The sequence below is a fragment of the Gouania willdenowi genome, unplaced genomic scaffold (assembly GCF_900634775.1).
Source record: "Gouania willdenowi unplaced genomic scaffold, fGouWil2.1 scaffold_119_arrow_ctg1, whole genome shotgun sequence".
Lineage (NCBI taxonomy): Eukaryota > Metazoa > Chordata > Actinopteri > Blenniiformes > Gobiesocidae > Gouania > Gouania willdenowi.
Genome location: NW_021144867.1, coordinates 253,547 through 274,675, shown reverse-complemented (window position 1 = coordinate 274,675; position 21,129 = coordinate 253,547). Strand labels below are relative to the sequence as shown.

The window sequence follows — 21,129 nt, the reverse complement described above, 5'->3', positions numbered from 1 at the left end:
GTGTGTGTGTGTGTGTTAGGGGTTGTGTATGTGTGTATTAAGGGTCGTGTGTGTATGTGTATTAGGGGTTGTGCGTGTGTGTGTATTAGGGGTTGTGCGTGTGTTTGTGTGTGTGTATTAGGGGTTGTGCGTGTGTTTGTGTGTTAGGCATTGTGTGTGTGTGTGTGTGTGTGTGTATTAGGGGTTGTGCGTGTGTTTGTGTGTTAGGCGTGTGCGTGTGTTTGTGTATTAGGGGTTGTGTGTGTGTGTATTAGGCGTTGTGTGTGTGTGTGTGTGTGTGTGTGTGTGTGTGTGTATTAGGGGTTGCGTGTGTGTGTGTGTATTAGGGGTGCGTGTGTGTGTGTGTGTTGTCTATTAGGGATTATGTGTCCATAGTGTAACTGTACGGTCAGCTGATGAGGAGAGGAAGGAGAGGTGGTGTGTGTGCCATCTACACTGGATCACTTTGTCTCCATGTTCACCAACCACGGTCTGGGGGAGGGGCTTAGTCAGGTCACCTGGAATATATACACACACACAACAACAAATCAACACACACATCTCGCACCTCACAGCAGGAGCCACAAACATGACTGTGTCTGATGTGAAAGTCACATGATCAACATTCATGTCAGCAATAAAGTATCGACCAATCAGAGAGTTTGTGTGTGTGTGTGTGTGGTTTTGTAAGTTTTTAGGAATTTTGTGTTTTTCTGTGATTTTGAAAAAAAAAAAAAAAAAAAACACTGTTGTGTAACAAATACGAACCCTGCAGGTTGGTGACCATGACCTTGTGGTCGTAGGACCCAGTGAGCAGGTAATGAGCTCCAGGTGAGAACCTGACAGAGCGCACGTCGCTAGCGTGAGGTCGGTACATCTGAACGACGCCCCCCTTTGATGTCATACAGCATGCACGCCCCGTCCTCCTGGCCCGTTGCTAGGAGACGGCCGCTAGGGTCTACCGCCACCGACGCCACGGGGCTGCCTGGTGAGGAAGAAGAAGGACACACAATACATTTATAAAGGAGGAGGGGGGGCGGAGCCAGGAGAGGAGGGGACGGAGCCTTACCTGAGCCGTGGAATGCCGTCCCCACCACCCTCACACAGCTGGGCACACGGAAGGTCCCAGAACCGAACCATCTTATCCTGAGAACCAGAGGCGATCATCCAGCCTCCCCACGTGTACAGAGACAGGATGTGACCTACGGAGAGGGCGGAGCACATGGTCCTCAACCATTGTGTAACTGTGAGTTGTGGAACTGAATAGAGCTACCAGTGAGAAAAGCACTTATTAAATACCAAATGTAAAAAGGAGGGTCGCCAAATGCCTTTTCAGACATTAGGAATATTTTTTGAACAATTTGAGCCCATTTTGCTTATTTTTACCATTTTTCTGCAACTAAACCTATTTTCATCACTTTTTCTTGCCATATTTTTGCTCCTTTTTTTGCTACATTATTCCCTTTTCTGACACTTATCCATCAAATTTCAGTTCCTTTTCAACTATTTTTTTCCACTTTTAAAGACATATTCACCACAATCCTTTCCACCACATACAGTATGTTGACCCATTATTGTCACTTTTAACCATATTTTATGCTTATTTTTGCTGATTTAACCACATTCACCATTTGTCATGCCCATTATTATTATTGTAAATTTAAACTAATTGTTCCAATATTGACACTTTTGAATCCTTTTTAGCACTTTTTCTGTCGGTTTTTGGCTAAAAAAAATCACTGTGGAAACACACAAAATAACAGGAAAATACACAAGATGAAAAAAATACACAAAATGACTCTAGAAAAAAACAAAATGACTTCAAATAAATCACAAAACATTAAGATAAATTTATAAAATAAACCCAAAGCACATACAATAAAGAAAAGACAAGATGGCAACATAAATACACATTTAATTGCACCGAATACACACAAATGACCACCAGAAATGCACAAAATGACAGAAACATACACAAAATATCAAGGAAAATACAAAAAATAACGACAAAAGAACATTAAAAATGAGGAAACGAAATCAAACATGAAGGAAATATGTAAAACAACCCTGAAGATACACTGTATGACAGAAGAATAAACAAGGTGTCAATGAACACAAATGATCCACATCATCAGTGGTGGAAACAATGCACGGTAATGGCTTCATGGACAGACACGGGCTCATTGAGGGATCTTTTCCCATGTGCGTGAGTCCAAAAAGCTGTTTTTGGCTCCACTCAATTCTCCCCCTGCACTTATGTCAGTCACTGTACGCCTCCACCCTACTTACGCACTGTGGGTGGAGCAGCCCTGAAATGTGGGCGTTCCCATTCAAATCTGGCCTTGTGCATATTCTCCAGTCTGCTTAACTTTTTTTTCCTCTTACACGCTTCTGAACCTGGAATAAGTGCAGCGCCCCCATAAGGTGAAACATTATTTTGCACTAGAAATATGGACATTTGAAGCCACACGGACTCATAATATTGCAGAAGAGACTCCCAAAAAGAATTTATCCAAACTGATACTGTCACGTTGTCACAGAGTTCAATATGTTGACATTTAACAGTTCTAGACAAGACAAAATTGTTTTATATTTAATTAAATTTATCAGTGCCGTCCACTCTTTTTTCTGCAGAGGTAGGTTGTGCGACGTGGAGCTGCTGCTCGATAAATGAAACGTCAGACTTCTGTCCACGTTGGTCACAGTGATGTCCAACTATTTTCATACTGTGTCCAACGTGAAGCCACAGTTTGATCCACTACTGAGTAAATAATACGTGAAACAAGCTGTCATATGCAGAGGTTGGTAAAATGCGCGTCACATAATTTAATGAGGCTCAGCTCAGGTCGTTTTTAAACTACTTATATTTAAAACTGCGTATTAAAGAAGCCAATAGTTCTGTTTCACTGCAAACATCCCTCTGTATTGAAGCAGGACGCTCTGCAGCCGCGTTATTTCCTCATATCTCCAGCGTATCACATACTGTATGGTCACGCTTTAGAGCGACAGCTACCGTGATGATGATGATGACGATGACGACATCATGGCCCAGTACGACTCCTTTTCTTCAGACCGCCTTCATTCACAAACAACAAGCTTTTGGTCTATTTACGCACAGTGGGCGTGTCATGAACCTGGACGGCAGAATACACGCAGGAGAGAGGTGCGGAACTACAGGTGCGCAAAAAAGCGCCAAGTCCAGACGGGAGTATAAACCCGTCCTGGTGTCTGCGTGTGTCTACCCGTCTGATCACAGCTGATTGGTCTATTACCTGTGTGTCCACTGAGCGCGTGCAGACCCTGCCCTCTCTGACAGTCTGTGGTGTAGATGTTACAGTCTCCAGCTCCAGCGCTGACCAGGATGGCTCCACCGCTCTCTGGACCCTCCAGGAACGCCAGGTCTCTGATGGTACCGTCATGCATAGAGAACTCCAGGTCAGGACCTGACACACGCACACACATACACGGTTACACAAAGAGGAAGAAAACACAACACAAGGAGTAATTCAGACCAGAATGAATACAATGTAAACAAAACAACAACAAAAAACACACAGAACAACCATAAAATATACAAAAAAAAAAACTAAAGAAAAAAAAAAAAAACACACACACACAAAATGACAACAACCAACAAAATGACTACAAAACACACAAATGATCTCAAAAAACAATAAATGTCCACAAATTTTTTTAAATGAAGTACAAAAACATGCAAGAAAACAACAACAACTTAAAAACAAGGTCCAAAAAACAAAATAAAACAACAAAAACTTAAAGAAGTAAAGACAAAAAACTACAGAAAACAACAAAAACAAACGAAATGACAGAAACAAGCAAAACAAACAAAAACACAAAATTGACCAGAAAACCAACAAAATGACAGAAAATTCTAAATTAAGTCCAAAAACCAACAAAAGCACACAATAAAACAACAAAACAACAATAACACACAAAAATAACAACAAAACCACCAAAATGACATCAAACACTTAAAATGAGGTTCTAAAAAAAAAAACAACAAAAACACACAAAAATGACAACACAAATTTTAAAATGAGGTCCAAAAACAAACCAAACAGAAACTAAGTAAACGTGTGGTCAGAGGCGTGGTGATGTCGTGGTGTGGGCGTGTCTTACTAACCCGTTGCGTTGCAGGTGTCGGCGCTGAAAGGCAGTACTTTGACGTACTTGTCGTTGGATCCTGTAGCTAACAGCGTTCCACAATGACTCCAGGCAGCGCAGTAGATAGAACCTTTATGATGTTTGTTCCTCTTGAAACGAAACCAGTGGAACCTTCACTGGAACGCCCCTCACTACACACACCACATGCACGCATACACACACACACCTTACTCACAATTCTCCTCCACACGCTGCTTTTCACATAAAAGCCTGGGGGGGTACCTGGGGTCCAGCGTGTCGGGATAGGCGCACACACGCAGAGTTTTAGAGTTTGATCCCACGGCGTAGAGAGAACCAGACGGGTGGAACGCCACGGCACGCACCGCCTGGGTGTCCTCCAACGTCTGCACCGCTACAAACAGACCGCTGGATTTATCACCCTACACAAGCACACACACAATGAGCTCCTGTCTGTCCATTGACGACATTCATGTGTTCACATTTTGTGTAATTTTCTGTCAATCTGTGTTTTCAGGGTTATTTTATGTATTTTGCTTTACGTATCCTGTGTTTCTAAAGTCCTTATGTTGTCATCTTGTGTATTTCTGTTATTCTATGTTTTCATGGTTTTTTAATGTATTTTCCTTGACATTTTGTTTGTTTTTGTTGTCAATTTGTATATTTTTCTGTCACTCAGTGCATTTTGTGTCATTTTGTGTATTTTTGTATTGTTCAGTGTGTTTTCAGAGTTATTTTGTGTATTTTCCTTCATGTTTCATGAGACTTTAAAATTCTTTTGATGCCTGGCCATTTTGTGTATTTTTGTATTGTTCTGTCTTTTGAGGGTAAATTTTGCGTGTTTTTGTTGACATTTTGTGTATTTTTCATATATGTCATTCATTGCATTTTACGTTTTTAAAGTCCTTTTATTTATTTCATGTTTTTTCCTTGACATTTTGTGCATTTTTCTGTCATTTTGTTAATTTCTGAAGTAATTTGCATATATTGTATATTATATGTTTTGTGATTTATTTGGAGTCATTTTTCTGTAATTCTATGTGTTTTGGGGATAATTTTGTGTCTTTTCATTGGCAATTCTTGTGTTTTTGTTGTTATTTGTGTGTGTGTGTATGTGTGCGTGTGTGTGTGTGATTTATCTTCAGTCAAATGAAATTTATCCATGTTGTTTTCAGATTAAACAGATTTGAACAGATTAAAGGCGGCCCCCCACCTCTTTGTTCCTGGACAGGGATCCTGGGGGCTCATCCTGACCACCTTTATCTTTGTGTACACTGTGGACACACGCGCACGCGCACACGCACACGCACACACACAGAGTGAATGATTAGTGACAACACACTAAACATACACACACTCCTGTTCAGTGTGTACCTCTGAGAGAGCACAGGGGATAGGCTGAGGGGCGGGGGCACACGCCCCTCAGCCATAGAGTGCTGAGGGGTGCTGGTGAGCTCAGGGTTGTTGTTGACCTCAGAGGGGGAGGGCATGGTCCCCCCGTTACACTGCTGGGACAAAGACTTCACCTCCTCCCCCAGGTTCTCCATCCCCACGTTCAACTCCTCCAGCTTCTGGATCGACCTACACACACACACACACACATACACACAGTTTAATATATATACACACACATACAGTTTTTATACACACACACACACACACACACACACACACACACACACACACCACACACACACACACACACACACACCACACACACACACACCACACACACACACACACACACACACACACACACACACCACACACACACACACACACACACACACCACACACACACACACCACACACACACACACACACACACACACACACACACACACACACACACACACACAGTTAGACAAGGGAAAACATAATAAATGTTTAATTTAAAAGTGTTTTTTTAATATAAAATCACCCAGCATGCACTGCTGCTGTGATTGGTCCCTGAATAAATGAGTGGGCGTGTCAGATGGTGACTGTGGGTGGAGCAGCTGTTCCTCTTTTGTTTGGGATTCACATTCAGAGAAGACAACACAAACATTCATTACTGACAAGGCCTGAGTGTGTTTTTATCTCTTTGGAAACATCACCACCCCACAGGGGGCGGAGCTATAAGTCTATATACATTTCATTATAAAGCTCACCAAGCCACAGGGGGCGGGGCTACAAGTCTATATACATCTTTTTATAAAGCTCAAAACACCACAGGGGGCGGAGCTATAAGTCTATACACATCTTCAGTGAAAGTCTGACCTGTTGAGGAACTTCTCGGTGAGGCTGTGCGTCATGGCGTCGGTTGGCGGCGGCTGCTGCTGTGAGACTCCGCCCTCCAGCAGCATCTGTTGGTACATGTGTCTTTGCTGCTGCTTCTGCTCCAGGTGCTGCTGCACGCGCAAACGTTGGCGGTAAAAACTCCTCGTATTTCTCTGTGGAGTCACGGAGCTGTAGGTGGAGACACGAGACAGACACCTGACCTCATAGCTCCGCCCCTTTCTGTGCTGTGGTTACGTTGTTGTTGTTGTTGTTTACCTCGTTCCTGTCACTAGACGCCTCTGACGGAGCGTCCTGTCCTGGGGCGGAGGCGGGACGTGGACTCTGAGCTCCAGCTGAGCTCAGCATCTGATCCACAGGAGTGTCCGTCCTTGACCTTCATCAAACAAACAAACAAACAAATAAACAAAGGGTTGTAAGGACCACAGCGACCTGCCCACCCAATCCGTGTATCATTCGTTCATACGTTTTTCATTATGTAACAAAAACATGAAAAACAAAAAAAAATTTGTTTCCAAAACCAAAATGAAAAAATGGAAAACGCCTTGTTTTTTAAATTCAAGTTCTTTAAATGTCAAATAATGTTTTTTTTTTTTTCATTTTTTCATGTTTTTGATACATAATAAAAAACGAATGAACAAATGATACACGGATTCCAACCCCCAACCCACTTACGTTTCCGGGGGACTCCTCAAAGACGCTGTGACAGTCAGTGCTGTCCAGTCAGGAGGCTCTTGTTCAGGCTTCTTGTTCAGAATGGCTCCTCCTGCTCCGGGTGGTAGTGAAAATTAGCAAAACGAGTGTGACATGGGGGACACGCCCTTCCCCGGCGCCGCTGTGCCCCGGCGCCACCCGCTCTTCTTCTCCTGGGTGGACAGGCCGTGGGACAGGCCGTCCAGTGCTGGGTTGAGGGAGCGGGGACATGTATGTGTCAGCAGACTGGGGTCTACGTAGCGGGGAGAGGGGTACGGTGACAGTTTGCTGATGAGAGGCGTGAGCAGGTCACTGTAGCCCGTTTTCACCGCTTCACCAGGTGATCCACGTGGATGTTGAGCTGCTTCTGCTCGAAGGCGCAGGAGAACACGCTGTGGGCCAGGTTCTGCATCCACGACAGCAGCGACAGGTCCAGGTCGTCACAGCCGTTCCCACACAGCAGGGTCTACCCCCATAGCAGCACCTCACCCTCTGTGATCTCCTCCCCCGTCGCCTTGCTCTGCAGCACAACGTCAGAACAGAACATAAGGGGGGAGAGATTTGTCTTAATAATATTCAAATACATCCACAATTTTCACATGTTTTTTCAGATTTATATCTAATAACGTCACTGGTATTCGAGTCACAAACACACGTTACACACATTCACAAGTACAATTGAAGATTTACACATGATAATTCATGATAAATACACACACACATTATAAAACACGTATATGTGATATTTGTGGATCTAAAAACATGTGAAAAATCAGAAAAATACGTGAAATGTAAAAAATACATGTAAAACTCTGAAAAACGTGAAAATCTGAAAAATATCTGTGAATGTGTGTGTGTGTGTGACTCACCTGACAGAACTCTACACAGCACTCATACAGAACTCCTTTGAGCAGCAGCTGGAACAGTCGGTCCTCCACTGGCCTTAAAACCCGCCTCACTCAGGCTTCCTGTCTGCAGGGATGAACTCAGCCACCATCACACACGCCTCCTCAAAGCACTGCACACGCGCCGTGCTGGGGTTCCAGTCCTGTGAAGATGTTGGCGTAGAGAAAGAAGATGTTTCCAGATGTTTCCACACACACAGAGGAGCAGTGATTGGGGGGGGGGGGGGGGGGGGGGGGGGGGGGCGTGCCTAAACTCAGCGTGGTTAGTGAGGCGAGGCAGCGTCAGCAGCAGACACAGTTTACTGTAGTTCCTCTTTAGACGCACAAAAACTCCTCCAGGGCATGGAGACACTTCACCGCCTCCTGCATGGTGAAACTCCAGCTGAAACACACACCACACACACACAACACACACAATACATAAAAAACACTGTGCTACTATCTCTGCATACAACCAAAATACACAACATGACTATAAAGAAATACACAAAAATTACAGAAAAATGTAGAAAATCACAACTAAAATACACAAAATAAATAAACAGAGTAACTCTAAAAATACACAAATTGACAACGAGAACAAGAAAAAAACAAAAAATATATAAAAAATTACAACAAATATGCAAAATGACTACAAAAATAGATGAAATGACTCATATAACACACAGAAAAACAGCAAAAATAAACCTAAGTGAATCCAAAAAACACACAGATGACTTAAAAGAAAAATACAAAAATTTATAAAATCACAACTAAAATACACAAAATGACTTGTAACACACAAGAACTGCCAAAATGACAGAATAACTCTAAAAATACACAAAATAACAATGAAAATAATAGAAAAAAAACAAAAAATATATAGAAAAAAAAACAAAAAATATATAGAAAATTACAACAAAATATGCAAAATGGACTAAAAAAATATATGAAATGACATAATAGTAAGTATGAACAGAATAACTCTAAGATACACAATGACAACAAAAATAAACAGGAAAAAAAGAAAATATAGAAACGCACAACAACTGCACTAAATGCACAACATAAATTACACAAAGTTTAAACAAAATATACAAAATTACACATAATGCACACAAGATAGTCATCTTATGTGTTTTTGGTTTCATTGTGTTTATTTTTATTGTTATTTTTATTTTTTTTGCTGTCATTTTTTATATTTTTATAATACTTAGGAATTATTAGAAAAATATAGAAAATCTAAATACAAATACACAAAATGACTAATAACAAAAAATAGCGAAAAAAAAAGAAGAACTCAAAATGACATAACTTACATGATATAAACAGAAAACAGAAAAAAACTAAAAATCTATATAAAATCAAAACAAATATGCAAAATACATACAACAAAAAACACAAAATTGCAAGATAAATACACAAAATTAAGAATAATATACTTGAAATTACTCAAAACACACAGAATTATGACATAAATATACTAAATGGACAAGAGAAAGATATAACAATTTACAGCAAATAAATAAAAAGGACAATAAAAATAAACACAATGAATGGGTGAACTATGAAAAAATAAACGGACACACACACACACTGAAGTGATCATAATGAGCGGTAGTGACTGACGTGCTGCGGCTCATCTTCTGCAGACATGGCGTTGTTCACACACAGAGCTTCCAGAAACTTCTGCTTGAGGACGATGTAACGAAACCTGAGGATAAACGCTGAGTCATGGTTTCTTCACATAAAACACCAACAGTGTGACAGTGTGTGTCACCTCTTCCTGTCAAACTTTTCCATGCACTCCAGAGGCTGAATGAACTGTAGGACCTCGTCCCACTGCCCGTCCAGAATCAGCTGCCTGTGATCACAACCAACAGCACGTGTGAGGAGAAGGAGGAAGAGAACCTGCAACTCTCGCTGAGCGCCGCTGAGCAACTCACTCACCTGAGGAAGAGCATGTCGTCAGAGTAGAGGCCGTTGATGACGCCGCTCTCCTTCTCCAGAGCCAGCATGCTGATGTGCAGCTTCCTGGAGTGGAGGAAGTCCAGCACCACCTTAATGATCTCCACCTCCTTCACATTGATCGTCTCCTCCGCCGTCATGGTAACAGTTGTCTAACAACAAAGAGGTCAGAATGGGTAAAAAAAAGGACATAAATAAATACACAAAATCAACAAAGAAACATAGAAAATCACAACTAAAATACACAAAATGACTCATAATACACACAAAAACAGAAAGAATTAACAAAATAACTCTAAGAAAATACACAAAATGTATCCAAAAACACATAAGATCACTAAAAAAACACATACACATAATTCTAGAAAAAATTAAATAAAATATACACATTATATATATACACACACTGGTATATATACACAGAATAGATACATATATACTGTACATAAATACACAAAATGATTCATAATACACTAGAGCTGCAAACTAAACAATTACTAATCACTCAATAAATTAATCAATGAATCAGATTTTTTTTTTTTTAAAAACTGTTTATCTATAAAGCACATTTAAAATCTGCTTAATCTGATTAAACTGAAATAAAAAAGTGTCTCTCACGCACAAACACTCGTGGTGCGTGCACACATACAAACAGTCTGCGCACACACACACAAACACTCATGGTGTGCGCACACCATGAAATAATAAGAAAAAACAAGAAAATATTGAAAATCACAAGAAATAAACAAAATGACCACAAAAAAACACAAAACATATATACACAATATAACAAGAGAAATGTGCAAAATGACTCATAACACACACAAAAACAGCAAAAATGAACAGAAAAATTTCAAAAACACACAAAATTAAACCAAAAACACACAAGATGAAAAACATAGCAAAAAAACACAAAATGAGTCATAAAACACACACAAAAACTGCAAAAATTCACAGAATAAATACATAAAATGACAACAATAACCATAACAAACCACGATAACAATGTTACATTTCATTTTTAAATATTTTAGCTTGCAAAATGTAAATTCAAAGCATTTTGATCAAAGCAAAAAATAAATAAAAATTGTCCCATGTGTCCTAATTAAATATATACAAATGTCTGGATTAAATCATATTTTATTCATTAGGAAGGCTTGGGTAAACGCAGGGTTAAAAACTTCCATCAGGGTTTAGAACCACTGTCCTCCTTCATGACTTTAATCATCATTGATAACAACATGTGACACATGTAAACATTAGCTATTCATCCACATCCTCAAACGTCTCCTTTACCTAAACAAATCATTTATTTGATCTGCCTCGAAACTACTTTTATTTCTCAAACTAGTGCAGTGTCCAAAGGAAGTATGCATTGCTATTGAAAAGTGATAGGTTTACCATGACTACCTGTCAACATTGAGCTGTTCTGAAAAGCTGCATTTAAGAATAACTGTATGAAATAATTAATGAACGGTATTATTGCAGTCCAAACAAATCCAACGTTGCACACCCTTGAACCAAGCAGCAGCCATGTTGAAAGTCTCAGGTCAATCTGAGCCTGATTCACAGAGATATTTGAGGAACACACACACTTTTATAGACAGATTAATCCCATTTTCATTTTAAGTTTTTTTTTTAACTTTGCATAATCATGGAGGTAGATTTGTGTATTTATTATTCATCCCAAAAAAACCCACAACAACACTTAAATAAATAAATAAAAAACAACAACTTTTCAATCAAAACCATTTAGATTATTACTTTTCAATACTTTTTGTTTGACTGAAAATCTTTTTTTTGATTTAAGTGAATTTTTTTTTATTAAAAAGTTTTTTATTGATTGAAAATGTTTTTTGACTGAAGGTAATTTTTTATTAAAAGTGTCTTTATTGATTGAAAATATTTTTTTCTACTAAAATGAATATTTTTATTGGTGTTTTTTGATTAAAGTGATTTTTTCTTATTGATAGTGATTTTTTTTATTTATTAAAACGTTTTTTGTTGACGTGAATTTTTTATTAAAAAGTTTTTTTGGATTGAAAATTGTTTTTTCTTTATGATTGAATAATAAAGACACAAATCTACCTTCATACATAATGTGTATATAATAAATTAATGTTGTTTTTCTTGAAAAGTAAACAAATGAATCAGTCTTATATTTTGTTGGGTATCTAAAATCAAGCAAAAGTATATTACATCTAATAATTTAATTACTCAATAGATTAATGGACATTGTGATGGACACATAATAACACAGTGCTGTGTATGTGTAATACATAAATAAAAGTTTAGCATCAGTCAGTGACAGCAACATGCTATTAGCTAAGCTAACATTAGCTGCTACAGTGGAACACTTTAAGAGGCTTAGCCGCTTTAATGGCTTTATAAACAGAGTGAATGTGACCAGAGGATTACAAGCAAATCTCCAAATTAGCCACTGCCTGATAAAAGCTTATGTAAAGATCGCTAATTTCACTGCTGTCGCGGTTCTGTTCGTTCCCTTGCTGAGTAGTGACTGATACTTAATTTATCTGTGATTAACATGTTTTAAGAACAGTGAACGAACACACGGTTCATTGATGGTAAACAAACATGTTTATTAACCGTTTTATGAAAATATGTAGTAAATAAAACACAACGACAGCCGCTAACATGTCACCAGGTGACACAGACACTAGTAGAACCGTGACACAGCAGAGAATTAGCCAGGCCGAGTGAGGAGAGCATCATCATCCGCTATGTGTCAGTTTATTATCCTACAGACGGAGGGAGGGTGTGGTCACACTCACCGGTCTGTCCACACGGTGGTGGGGGTCCACGGTCCACTGGTCCACGGTCCACAATCCACGGACGGTGTCGGTGCGGCAGTGACAGACCACGGTCAGCTGGTGTTGGTGCTCCGTCTGTGACCCGGTTCGTCTATGAATATGCCCTCCAAGCTTCGCCCCTCCCCTCCTCACCGGCTCCTAGCCCCGCCCAACCCGCCCCGTTACTGCTTCCTGTAGGCACGAGCTCCATGGAAACAGATGAACTACTGTTATTATTATTATTACAGTGAAAAAGACACACAACTGTTGTTATATGTGATCATTATGATCACTAATGTCAGCATTAAAATAATAATTAACTGAACATTAACACACGATACAACAAAAGAGCTTTTTGTACAATTTTCTGACATCTTTGTGTATTTTTAGGGTTGTTTTGTGTGTTTGTTATCTTTTGTGCTTTGTCATCACATTTTATTTTCTCTCTCTGTTATTTTATGTTTTTTGTTTGTTTGTTTGGTTTTTCGTGATTTTTTGTTTTTGTGTATTTTGTATGTCTTTCTTTCAACCGTTGTCATTATTGTGTTTTTGGAGAAAGTTCTTGTATTTTTCTGTAATTTTGTGTGTTTTCTTGTCTTTTTGTGTATTCTAGTCATTCAATTATTTATTTTTTCTCATTTTGTCTGTTTTTGTCATTGTTTTGTGTTTTTTTCTTCTTGTCTTTGTATATTATTGTTGTCATTCAATTACTATTTTTGTGATTTTACATATTTTTGTCATTTTTGTGGGGTTTTTTTGTACTTCTGTTATTTTTGTATATTTCTCTGTCATTCTGGGTATTTTTGTTGCTCTTTTGTGTGAAATGACTCATGAGTATTTTTTATTTATTTATTTTTTACATCTTTTTGTGTATTTGGAGTGAGTTCTTGTATTTTTGTTGGCATTTTGTATAGTTTTCTGTAATATTTGTATATTTTTCACAAAATTTCAGTTTTGTTGTCTTTTTGTAGTCTTTTAATTATTATTGTTTTTCTCATTTCATCTGTTTTTGTCATTTTTTGTACTTTTGTCATTTTGTATATTTCTGTCATCTGTGCATTTTTTTGTTGTTGTCCGTCATGAGTCATTTTGTGTGTTTTTGTTGTGTTTTGTATGTTGTTCTTGTTTTGTGTGTCATGGGTAATTTTGGACATATTTTTTTATGTTTTGTGTATTTGGAGTTATTGTATTTTTGTTGCCATTTTGTATAGTTTTTTTAATCTTGTGCATTTTTTGGAGTCATTTTTTGTATTTCTGTCATTTTGTACTATTTTTTGAGTTTTCCCTCTCAATTTGTTGTTGATCTTTTATACGTGTCATGACTCATGAGCCATTTTGGATATCATTTTCTACATTTTTGTTGTAATTTTTATATTTCTCTCTCATTTTATTTATTTTTTGCTGCTGTTTTGTGCGTTCTTGTACTATTTTGTGGGTATTGTAATATTTTTGTCATTTGTATATTTTTCTCTTAATTTGTGTTTTTGTTGTTTCTATATTGTTCCGACAATTCTGCGCAATTTTGTTGTTTTGTGAGTCATTTTGTGTAATTTTGTCGTGTTTTTTTCTGCTGTTTCGGGCATCCTTTCTACTTATTTGTTTTGTTGTCATTTTGTGTATTTTTCTAGTATTTTGAGTGTTGTACTTTCATTTTTTATATGTTCTGTTATTTTGTTGTTTAGTGAGACATGAGTCATTTTGCGTATTTTGTATAATTCTCTGTAATTTTGTGCTTTTTTGGAGTCATTTTCTGTATTTAGGTTGTTTTTTTTGCATTTTTCTATTATTTTCAGTATTTTCTTGTCATTTTGCATATTTTTTTATACTATTTTGAGTGTTTTGTATATTTTTCTGTAATGCATGTGTTTTTTAGAGTCAATTTGTATATTTTCTTGTAATTTTGTGTGTTCTTTGGAGTCATTTTGTGTACACACACACGCACACACAAATGGTTTTATTGATAGCTTGCATTTTAATAAAGCTGAAATTAATTAATAAAAAACAAAACAAAAACAACAATAAATGAGTAATTGATCATATTATTTTGTGACAAAATGACTTGATAAAAATATTCAGACTTTTCCGGTTTTCACACTTCGATCCTTCCCACACTTCCTAGCTCAGCGCACACACACACACACACATCCCACTGTCAAGGTTACAAAAAATACTTCTATATGCCAAAAATATATCTGTACAGTGTTGACACACACAATGATCACACAACGTAACACACGGTCAAAGTAAAGTCCTGCAGTGGGAGGAAACTTAACGCCAGTAAACGCCAGTGGGCGGAGTCATGAGCTTCATTTAATTACAGCCACATGTGACCTTGTGTGTGTGTTTGTTGGTGAAAAGTGCGACAGTTGTTAATCTGCACGAGTGACGACGACAGCGTAATAAAAACACAACAATAAGTTAAAGGCGTTTCTTTGAACGTCTGCGAGTCTTTCGGTGGATGAAATAAATTAGAGGCGGAGTTTGTTTGATCATCTGAGTTTGTTTAATACTCGCTCTTCTTGGCACGTCAGCACACAGACACCATGCAGCTGTCTCAGTCATGGGGTAAAAAAGAAGAAGAAGAAGAAGACGCCACAATGATATATATCTTTGTTGTGCTCAGTCAAATTTTCTGTAATTTTGAGTGTTTTATTGTCATTTTGTATATTGTTATGACAATTCTGTGCATTTTTGTTGTTTAGTGAATCATGAGTTGTCATTTTGTGTATTTTTGTTGTGTTTTGTAAAAATTTCTGTAATTTTGTGTTTTTGGAGTCATTTTGTGTATTTTTCTGACAATTCTGTGCATTATTGCTTGGATATTATCAGTTTCTTACATAATTTGTATTTTATGTGTAAGTAGAAGTGGAAACTACAAAACAATAATGTGTAAATGACTCGTTTTGGTGCAAAAAATCTGTGGCCCACTTAAGGTCAAACTGGTCCGTCTTTGGCCCCTAAACTAAAATGACTTTGACACCCCTGGTATAGGTCGTCCATGGAGTCCACAGAGTTTGAAAAGCAATAAAAACACCACAATAAGTTAAAGGCGTATCTTTGAACGTCTGCGAGTCGTTTGGTGGACGAAATAAATTTAAGGCGGAGTTTGTTTTTCTCGGCACGTCAGCACACAGACACTCTGTCTCAGTCACAGGAAGAAGAAGAAGAAGAAGAAGAAGAAGAAGAAGAAGAAGAAGAAGAAGAAGAAGAAGAAGCAGCAGCAGCCACAATTAGTCGCTAACGCCTTGTTGATCAAACGGCGCCTCTGATCACACACGTCTGATCACGGATGTGTGCACACACGTCGTCATGACGACCAAAGACAAACCAAAGGTGAATCATGGTGAGCTACTTGTTGTTCTTATTTGGGGGAGTGGCCTGTTTCTTACTGGTCCACAGGTGGCTGTGGATGGTGAGCTACTTGTTGTTCTTATTGGGGGGTGTGGCCTGTTTCTTACTGGTCCACAGGTGGCTGTGGATGGTGATGGCGTCCACGCTGGCTGACATGGTCTTGGCGGGGATGCGGCTGAACTGCTTCCTGTCTGAGTTGTACTTGTACAAGGTGTCAATCATCCTGGCCGTGATGTTTTTAGGGCCGATACCGACCAGTCGCACCATCTCCTCACTCTCTGGGCAGTAGGTGTAGACAGACCTGAACTGGCAACCCGCGTCACGGAACAGAATCAGGAAGTTGTTGGCCTCAGACTTCTCCATTTCCTGTCGAGGATGAAAACAGAACATTTGTTTTTATTTCACCACAACTTTAGAGGGATCCTTCACTATTTTTACAAATGTGGTCTAAAATCTTCTAAATGTTCTTATTAGTACATTTATGTCTAACAAAACACATTACATAGGTTTTATTACCTTTTAAAATGGGACTACTTTACAGTTCCAGAGCCTGTGTTCCTCCATCTTGAAATCACGTGATTGATGATGTCATACGGCCCCATTGCCTGTAAATATCCCATTGTTTTCTATTGAAGTGAAGCATTCAGCCTGATTTGAGCTCATTTAGCAGTTTTTTAGATAATTTAGCAGCTTTTTAGATTATTTAGTACCTTTTTTTAATCATTTAGCAGCTTTTTTTAGATTATTTAGCAGCTTTTAGATCATTTAGCAGCTTTAAGATCATTTAGCAGTTTTTTTTAGATTATTTAGTAGCTTTTTTTAGATTATTTAGTAGCTTTTTAGATTATTTAGAAGCTTTTTAGATTATTTAGTAGCTTTTTAGATCATTTAGCAGCTTTTTTTTTTAAATCATTTAGTAGCTTTTTAGATTATTTAGTAGCTTTTTAGATTATTTAGTAGTAATTTATAGATCATTTAGCAGCTTTTTCAGTCAAAATGACAACTTGTGCTGCTTTTTGGAAAACAGGAAAAGGTAAAGATGTTGATGTAAACCTCTTTTGTTTGTTTCCAAAAAAAGGATAAAAACAGTAGAAGAAGAGCTCTCCTAAGGGACCTTTACTCTTCTTCTCTGCTTCATAGTCTACTACCAAACCTCAGGTTTTAGGCCACATTTGTAAAAACAGTGGAGAATCCCTTTAAACAAACACAGAGGAAGATGTTTGTTAGCAGAGGAACCGTACGTTGAGGATCTTGTTTTTCTGGCCCTCGTTGACTTTCCCAGCGAGGCAGCAGTGGGTCAGAGCGTTCTGGATGATGTGTTTGTTGGACTTTGCACTGGGTTCTTTATACAGCTTAGGGCCTGTGGGCACAGAACCACAGCAGAACCAAAGAACCTTCATCAGTTTGCAGAGAAAACTTCAACACAATCACAATCGCAATCATTTGGTACCAGGTTGCAAAAAATACATCTATTTTATTTTGTATGGAACGAGCTACCGTTAACAATAAGAGACGCTTCTTTTATTCTCATTTTTAAATCTCTTTTAAAAAAACATCTATTTGCTGTGGCTTTTAACACTGCATGAGTTGATGTCTTATTTTTACTAGAAATGTTCTCTTAAATACTGGTATTTTATATTATTGTACATCTGGGTTTTTATGTTTTATTGTGCAGCACTTTGGTCAAACCTTATTTGTTGTTACAGTATTTGAATACTCTGCAATTTTGCAATTTCTCCCACTTAGAAATTATGGAGGGGTCTGAAATCTAGGGGAGACCGGGGCTTGTTGTTACACTTTTTACACTCATATATTTCTCAGAATCAATGCATCATGAAGTGTGAGTCACGTCGGACGACGTCCGGCATGGTGGAGTTAGCTCTGCAGAGCTAAACACAGAACTATGCTCTATGCTACTCATGGATGAGCTATGAGTAACATACAGTACCTCATCCATGCATACCCGTTTGCAAGCGTAACAACAAATGAAACAACTTGTGATAATGCAATGGGATTGGACAGTCTACGCGAAGGAAAAAGAGAGAGGAGAAAGAGATACTAGGAATGTAACGATTCACTTAACTCCCGATACGATTTGATTCATGATACTGGGTTCACGATAAGATTCTCTCTCGATTTTTTTTACAAAATGGGACTGGAGACAAATGATGACTGAAAAATATTCCTTTATTTTTTGGTGGGGAAAAAAACTATAAAAAACTGTACTGTTTTCCTTTTATTTTTCATTGTCAAAAGAATCCCTTGATAAACTATTCAAAACAATGCAATTTAACTAAAAATAAATCTTGAATGAAATAAAAAAAGGAATAATACAAATGAAGAAGAAGCCTATTCATTTAAATTCTGATTCTATAGTAAACAATACAAAACTGCATAATAGTTCTTTTTCTTTTTAAAAGTGCAACTGAAAATGTATTTTGTGCCTTAACAAATGGACTTAAAAAAACAGTCATTTCACTGTATGTAGGGCAGATATTTGTTTGGACCAGCAGAGGGAGAAAAAAAGTACTGCGATTAAATTTTCATGAATCGTGATACCTATGAATCGATTTTTAACTGCCTTACGATTAAACGTTACATCCCTAAGAGATACCCAGTTTGACACAGCTACAGAACTAGCTAGCATCAAGTCCATGCTGCAGGGAATCGTGACTGATATAGGTGGAATGAAAAAGGGCATCGACTCCCTTCAAACCACCGTCCAGCAGCTTGGGCATAGGATTACAGAGACTGAAACCCGCATCTCTACCCTGGAAGACGGATACAACGTAAGGGAGGAAACGGTAACTGAAGAAAAGTGGCACACCTTCAGGAGAGGATGACTTACTTGGAGGGACGCAAGGCGCCGCAACAATGTTCGTGTAGTTGGGGTTTTGGAAAACTCAAGAAAAGAGACATGAATGGATTTGTGGCTACATTGCTGAAAGAAGGACTTGATTTGGATATTGATTCCACAGGTGTGGGACAAAGCTCAGCCCAGAAGCAAGGTACAGTCGGAACATACTGGTCAAATTCCTCCGATTCAGCGTGAGGGACACGGTGCTGCAAGCTGCTCTTCAGAAAGGAAGTGTCAAATGGCAGGGCCAGCGCATATGCTTCAGACAAGACCTATCTAAAGAAATTGTACAGAAGCGAAAAAAATATGATGAAGTAAAAAGGCAATTTCAAATAAGGAAGGATGTCTCTTACGCCACACTGTACCTGGACATGCTGCGGATCTGGGCGGACAACCAGACACGTCTCTGCACGAGCCCCGCTGAGGCGCATGCTTTAATCTCTACAATACGTTGACTGCTGCACATTTCCATAGAAGCACAATAGGACGAGGGTAGCACATAGACCTAAAGGCCATATGTGTGTTTGCAGTCACTACTTTCTGGGCCTCACAGCATCAGACAGTGGCCCTGGAGTGGCCCGCAGGCCACCTGTTGCTCAATTCTGCTGTAATGTTTTCATTGTTTTTTGTCTGTATAAGCTGTGTAGTGTGTAGTGTGTGTGTGTGTGTGTGTGTATACACACCTGTGTAGTCAGTGTTGGAGGAGGTGGAGGACTCGTTGTCCCAGTCCTTTTCTCCGTTTCCACTTCCTGCTGAAGGACACGATGAGAATCCCTCTGTGGAGCCTGGTCTGAAGAACAAAACACACACTGTCAGAACAACACAACACACACTCGCTCGTAACACATCACACTAACACAGAGATGGACAACTGTTATCACAAGGGGCGGGGCCTCAAACATGTGATTGTATCTGATCTGAGGGTCACATGATCAACATTCATATGAACAGAATAATGATCAATCAGATTCAGAGCATTAACACAGGAAACAATAAAGGAACTGTTTGTTTTTACAGTCATTTGTGTTTATCTGTTGTCATTTTGTTTATTTTTCTGAGTATTTTTAAAATATTTTTATGACATTCTGACACATTGTTGAAGTTTGGTGTGTCATTTTGAATCATTTCCTTATTTCTTTAGTAATTTTGTCTATTTTTGAGTCATTTTTGTGTATTGTTTAATAATTGTGTGTATTTTTTTTTTTAATTTTTAGGCTTTGAGTGTTATTTTATGTATTTTTCTTGACATTTTGTGAACTTTTGTTTTCATAATGAGTCATTTTGTGTGTATTTTTCTGTTATTTTGTATTTGTGTTGTCATTTTGTTCATTTTTTTGTCATTCTGTGTGTTTTTGGGGTTATTTAATCTATTTTTCATCATGTTTGGTGTGTTTTTGAAGTCACTTTGCATATTTTAGTAATTTTCCTTATCCCTTTAGCGATATTGTGTGTTTTCAGTAATTTTCTGTCATTTTCTGTTATGTTGTATTTTTGGAATAATTTTTGTTTTTTTTCTGTAATTTTGTGTGTATTTTAAGTCAATTTGTGCTGCACGCACATAGACAGAGGGCCCTTATAACACCAATTGTCCATGTCTGCAGTGACAGAGCTGAAGCTGTGCAGCGTGTTCATCCAAGCACGGCCTCAGTGTGAGTCTGTGAGCGATGCAAACACAAACAGGAAGCAGTAGCAGCAGCAGAAGAAGAAGCAGCTAAGATCAGCTATGTTGACTCAGATCAGTGTTTGTGAGAGAGTCAGCAGAGATGGAGGCGAGTGACGGGATGTTTTATGACTGCATCAGTAATTCACAGAGTACCAACCTTTCCTTTCTCTCTTTAGGAGAGCTCAAATAAAAAGGGACTTTGTTTCCTCTGCAGAAAGCAGTAAGCAAAAAAAAGAAAGAAAAAAAGAAAGAAAAGAAGAAAAAGAAAAGAAGAAAAAAAAAAAGAAAAAGAAGAAGAAAAAGAAGAAGGAAAAAGAAGGAAAAAGAAGAAGAAGAAGAAGAAGAAGAAGAAGAAGAAGAAGAAGAAGAAGAAGCTTTATTACAAGAGAATAATTTACACAGGAACTAAAGGTCCAACATTTTGAGAATATTAAAATATTCACTTTTATTTAATAATCAATAACTGATGCTGCTATTTCAGAGATGATGCTAAAATAAAATTTC

The 21,129-nt window shown here is 38.2% G+C and overlaps 2 protein-coding genes across 4 annotated transcripts in view; both read right to left on the bottom strand.

Annotated features, from left to right (window-relative positions):
• Positions 1–234: 234 nt before the first annotated feature.
• Positions 235–12,873, bottom strand: wdr47a (WD repeat domain 47a). The gene is given in 30 exon segments (XM_028440849.1): positions 235–497; positions 748–863; positions 865–964; positions 1,049–1,097; positions 1,099–1,181; positions 3,252–3,422; positions 4,124–4,262; positions 4,264–4,291; positions 4,353–4,355; positions 4,387–4,544; positions 5,336–5,396; positions 5,497–5,703; positions 6,382–6,539; positions 6,541–6,570; positions 6,658–6,775; positions 7,067–7,149; positions 7,152–7,316; positions 7,318–7,361; positions 7,364–7,423; positions 7,426–7,612; positions 7,962–8,024; positions 8,026–8,055; positions 8,057–8,142; positions 8,247–8,318; positions 8,321–8,373; positions 9,021–9,025; positions 9,606–9,690; positions 9,757–9,840; positions 9,927–10,096; positions 12,737–12,873. Coding segments are annotated over 29 exon segments (2,739 nt in total). The 5' UTR covers positions 10,085–10,096; positions 12,737–12,873; the 3' UTR covers positions 235–354.
• A 1,839-nt stretch (positions 12,874–14,712) lies between these two features.
• The window catches only part of camsap2b (calmodulin regulated spectrin-associated protein family, member 2b), a 47,870-nt gene continuing 41,453 nt past the window's right edge, over positions 14,713–21,129 (bottom strand). The window contains exons 19-22 of one of the 3 annotated variants that reach the window (XM_028440819.1): positions 20,783–20,833; positions 19,646–19,752; positions 17,347–17,465; positions 14,713–16,471 (exon numbers count right to left, since the gene is read on the bottom strand). In XM_028440819.1, the coding sequence (XP_028296620.1) occupies positions 16,172–16,471; positions 17,347–17,465; positions 19,646–19,752; positions 20,783–20,833 (577 nt within the window). In that variant the 3' untranslated portion in view covers positions 14,713–16,171. The remainder of the gene's footprint in view (positions 16,472–17,346; positions 17,466–19,645; positions 19,753–20,782; positions 20,834–21,129) is intronic. The other 2 variants (XM_028440817.1, XM_028440818.1) reach the window with 2 other exon arrangements.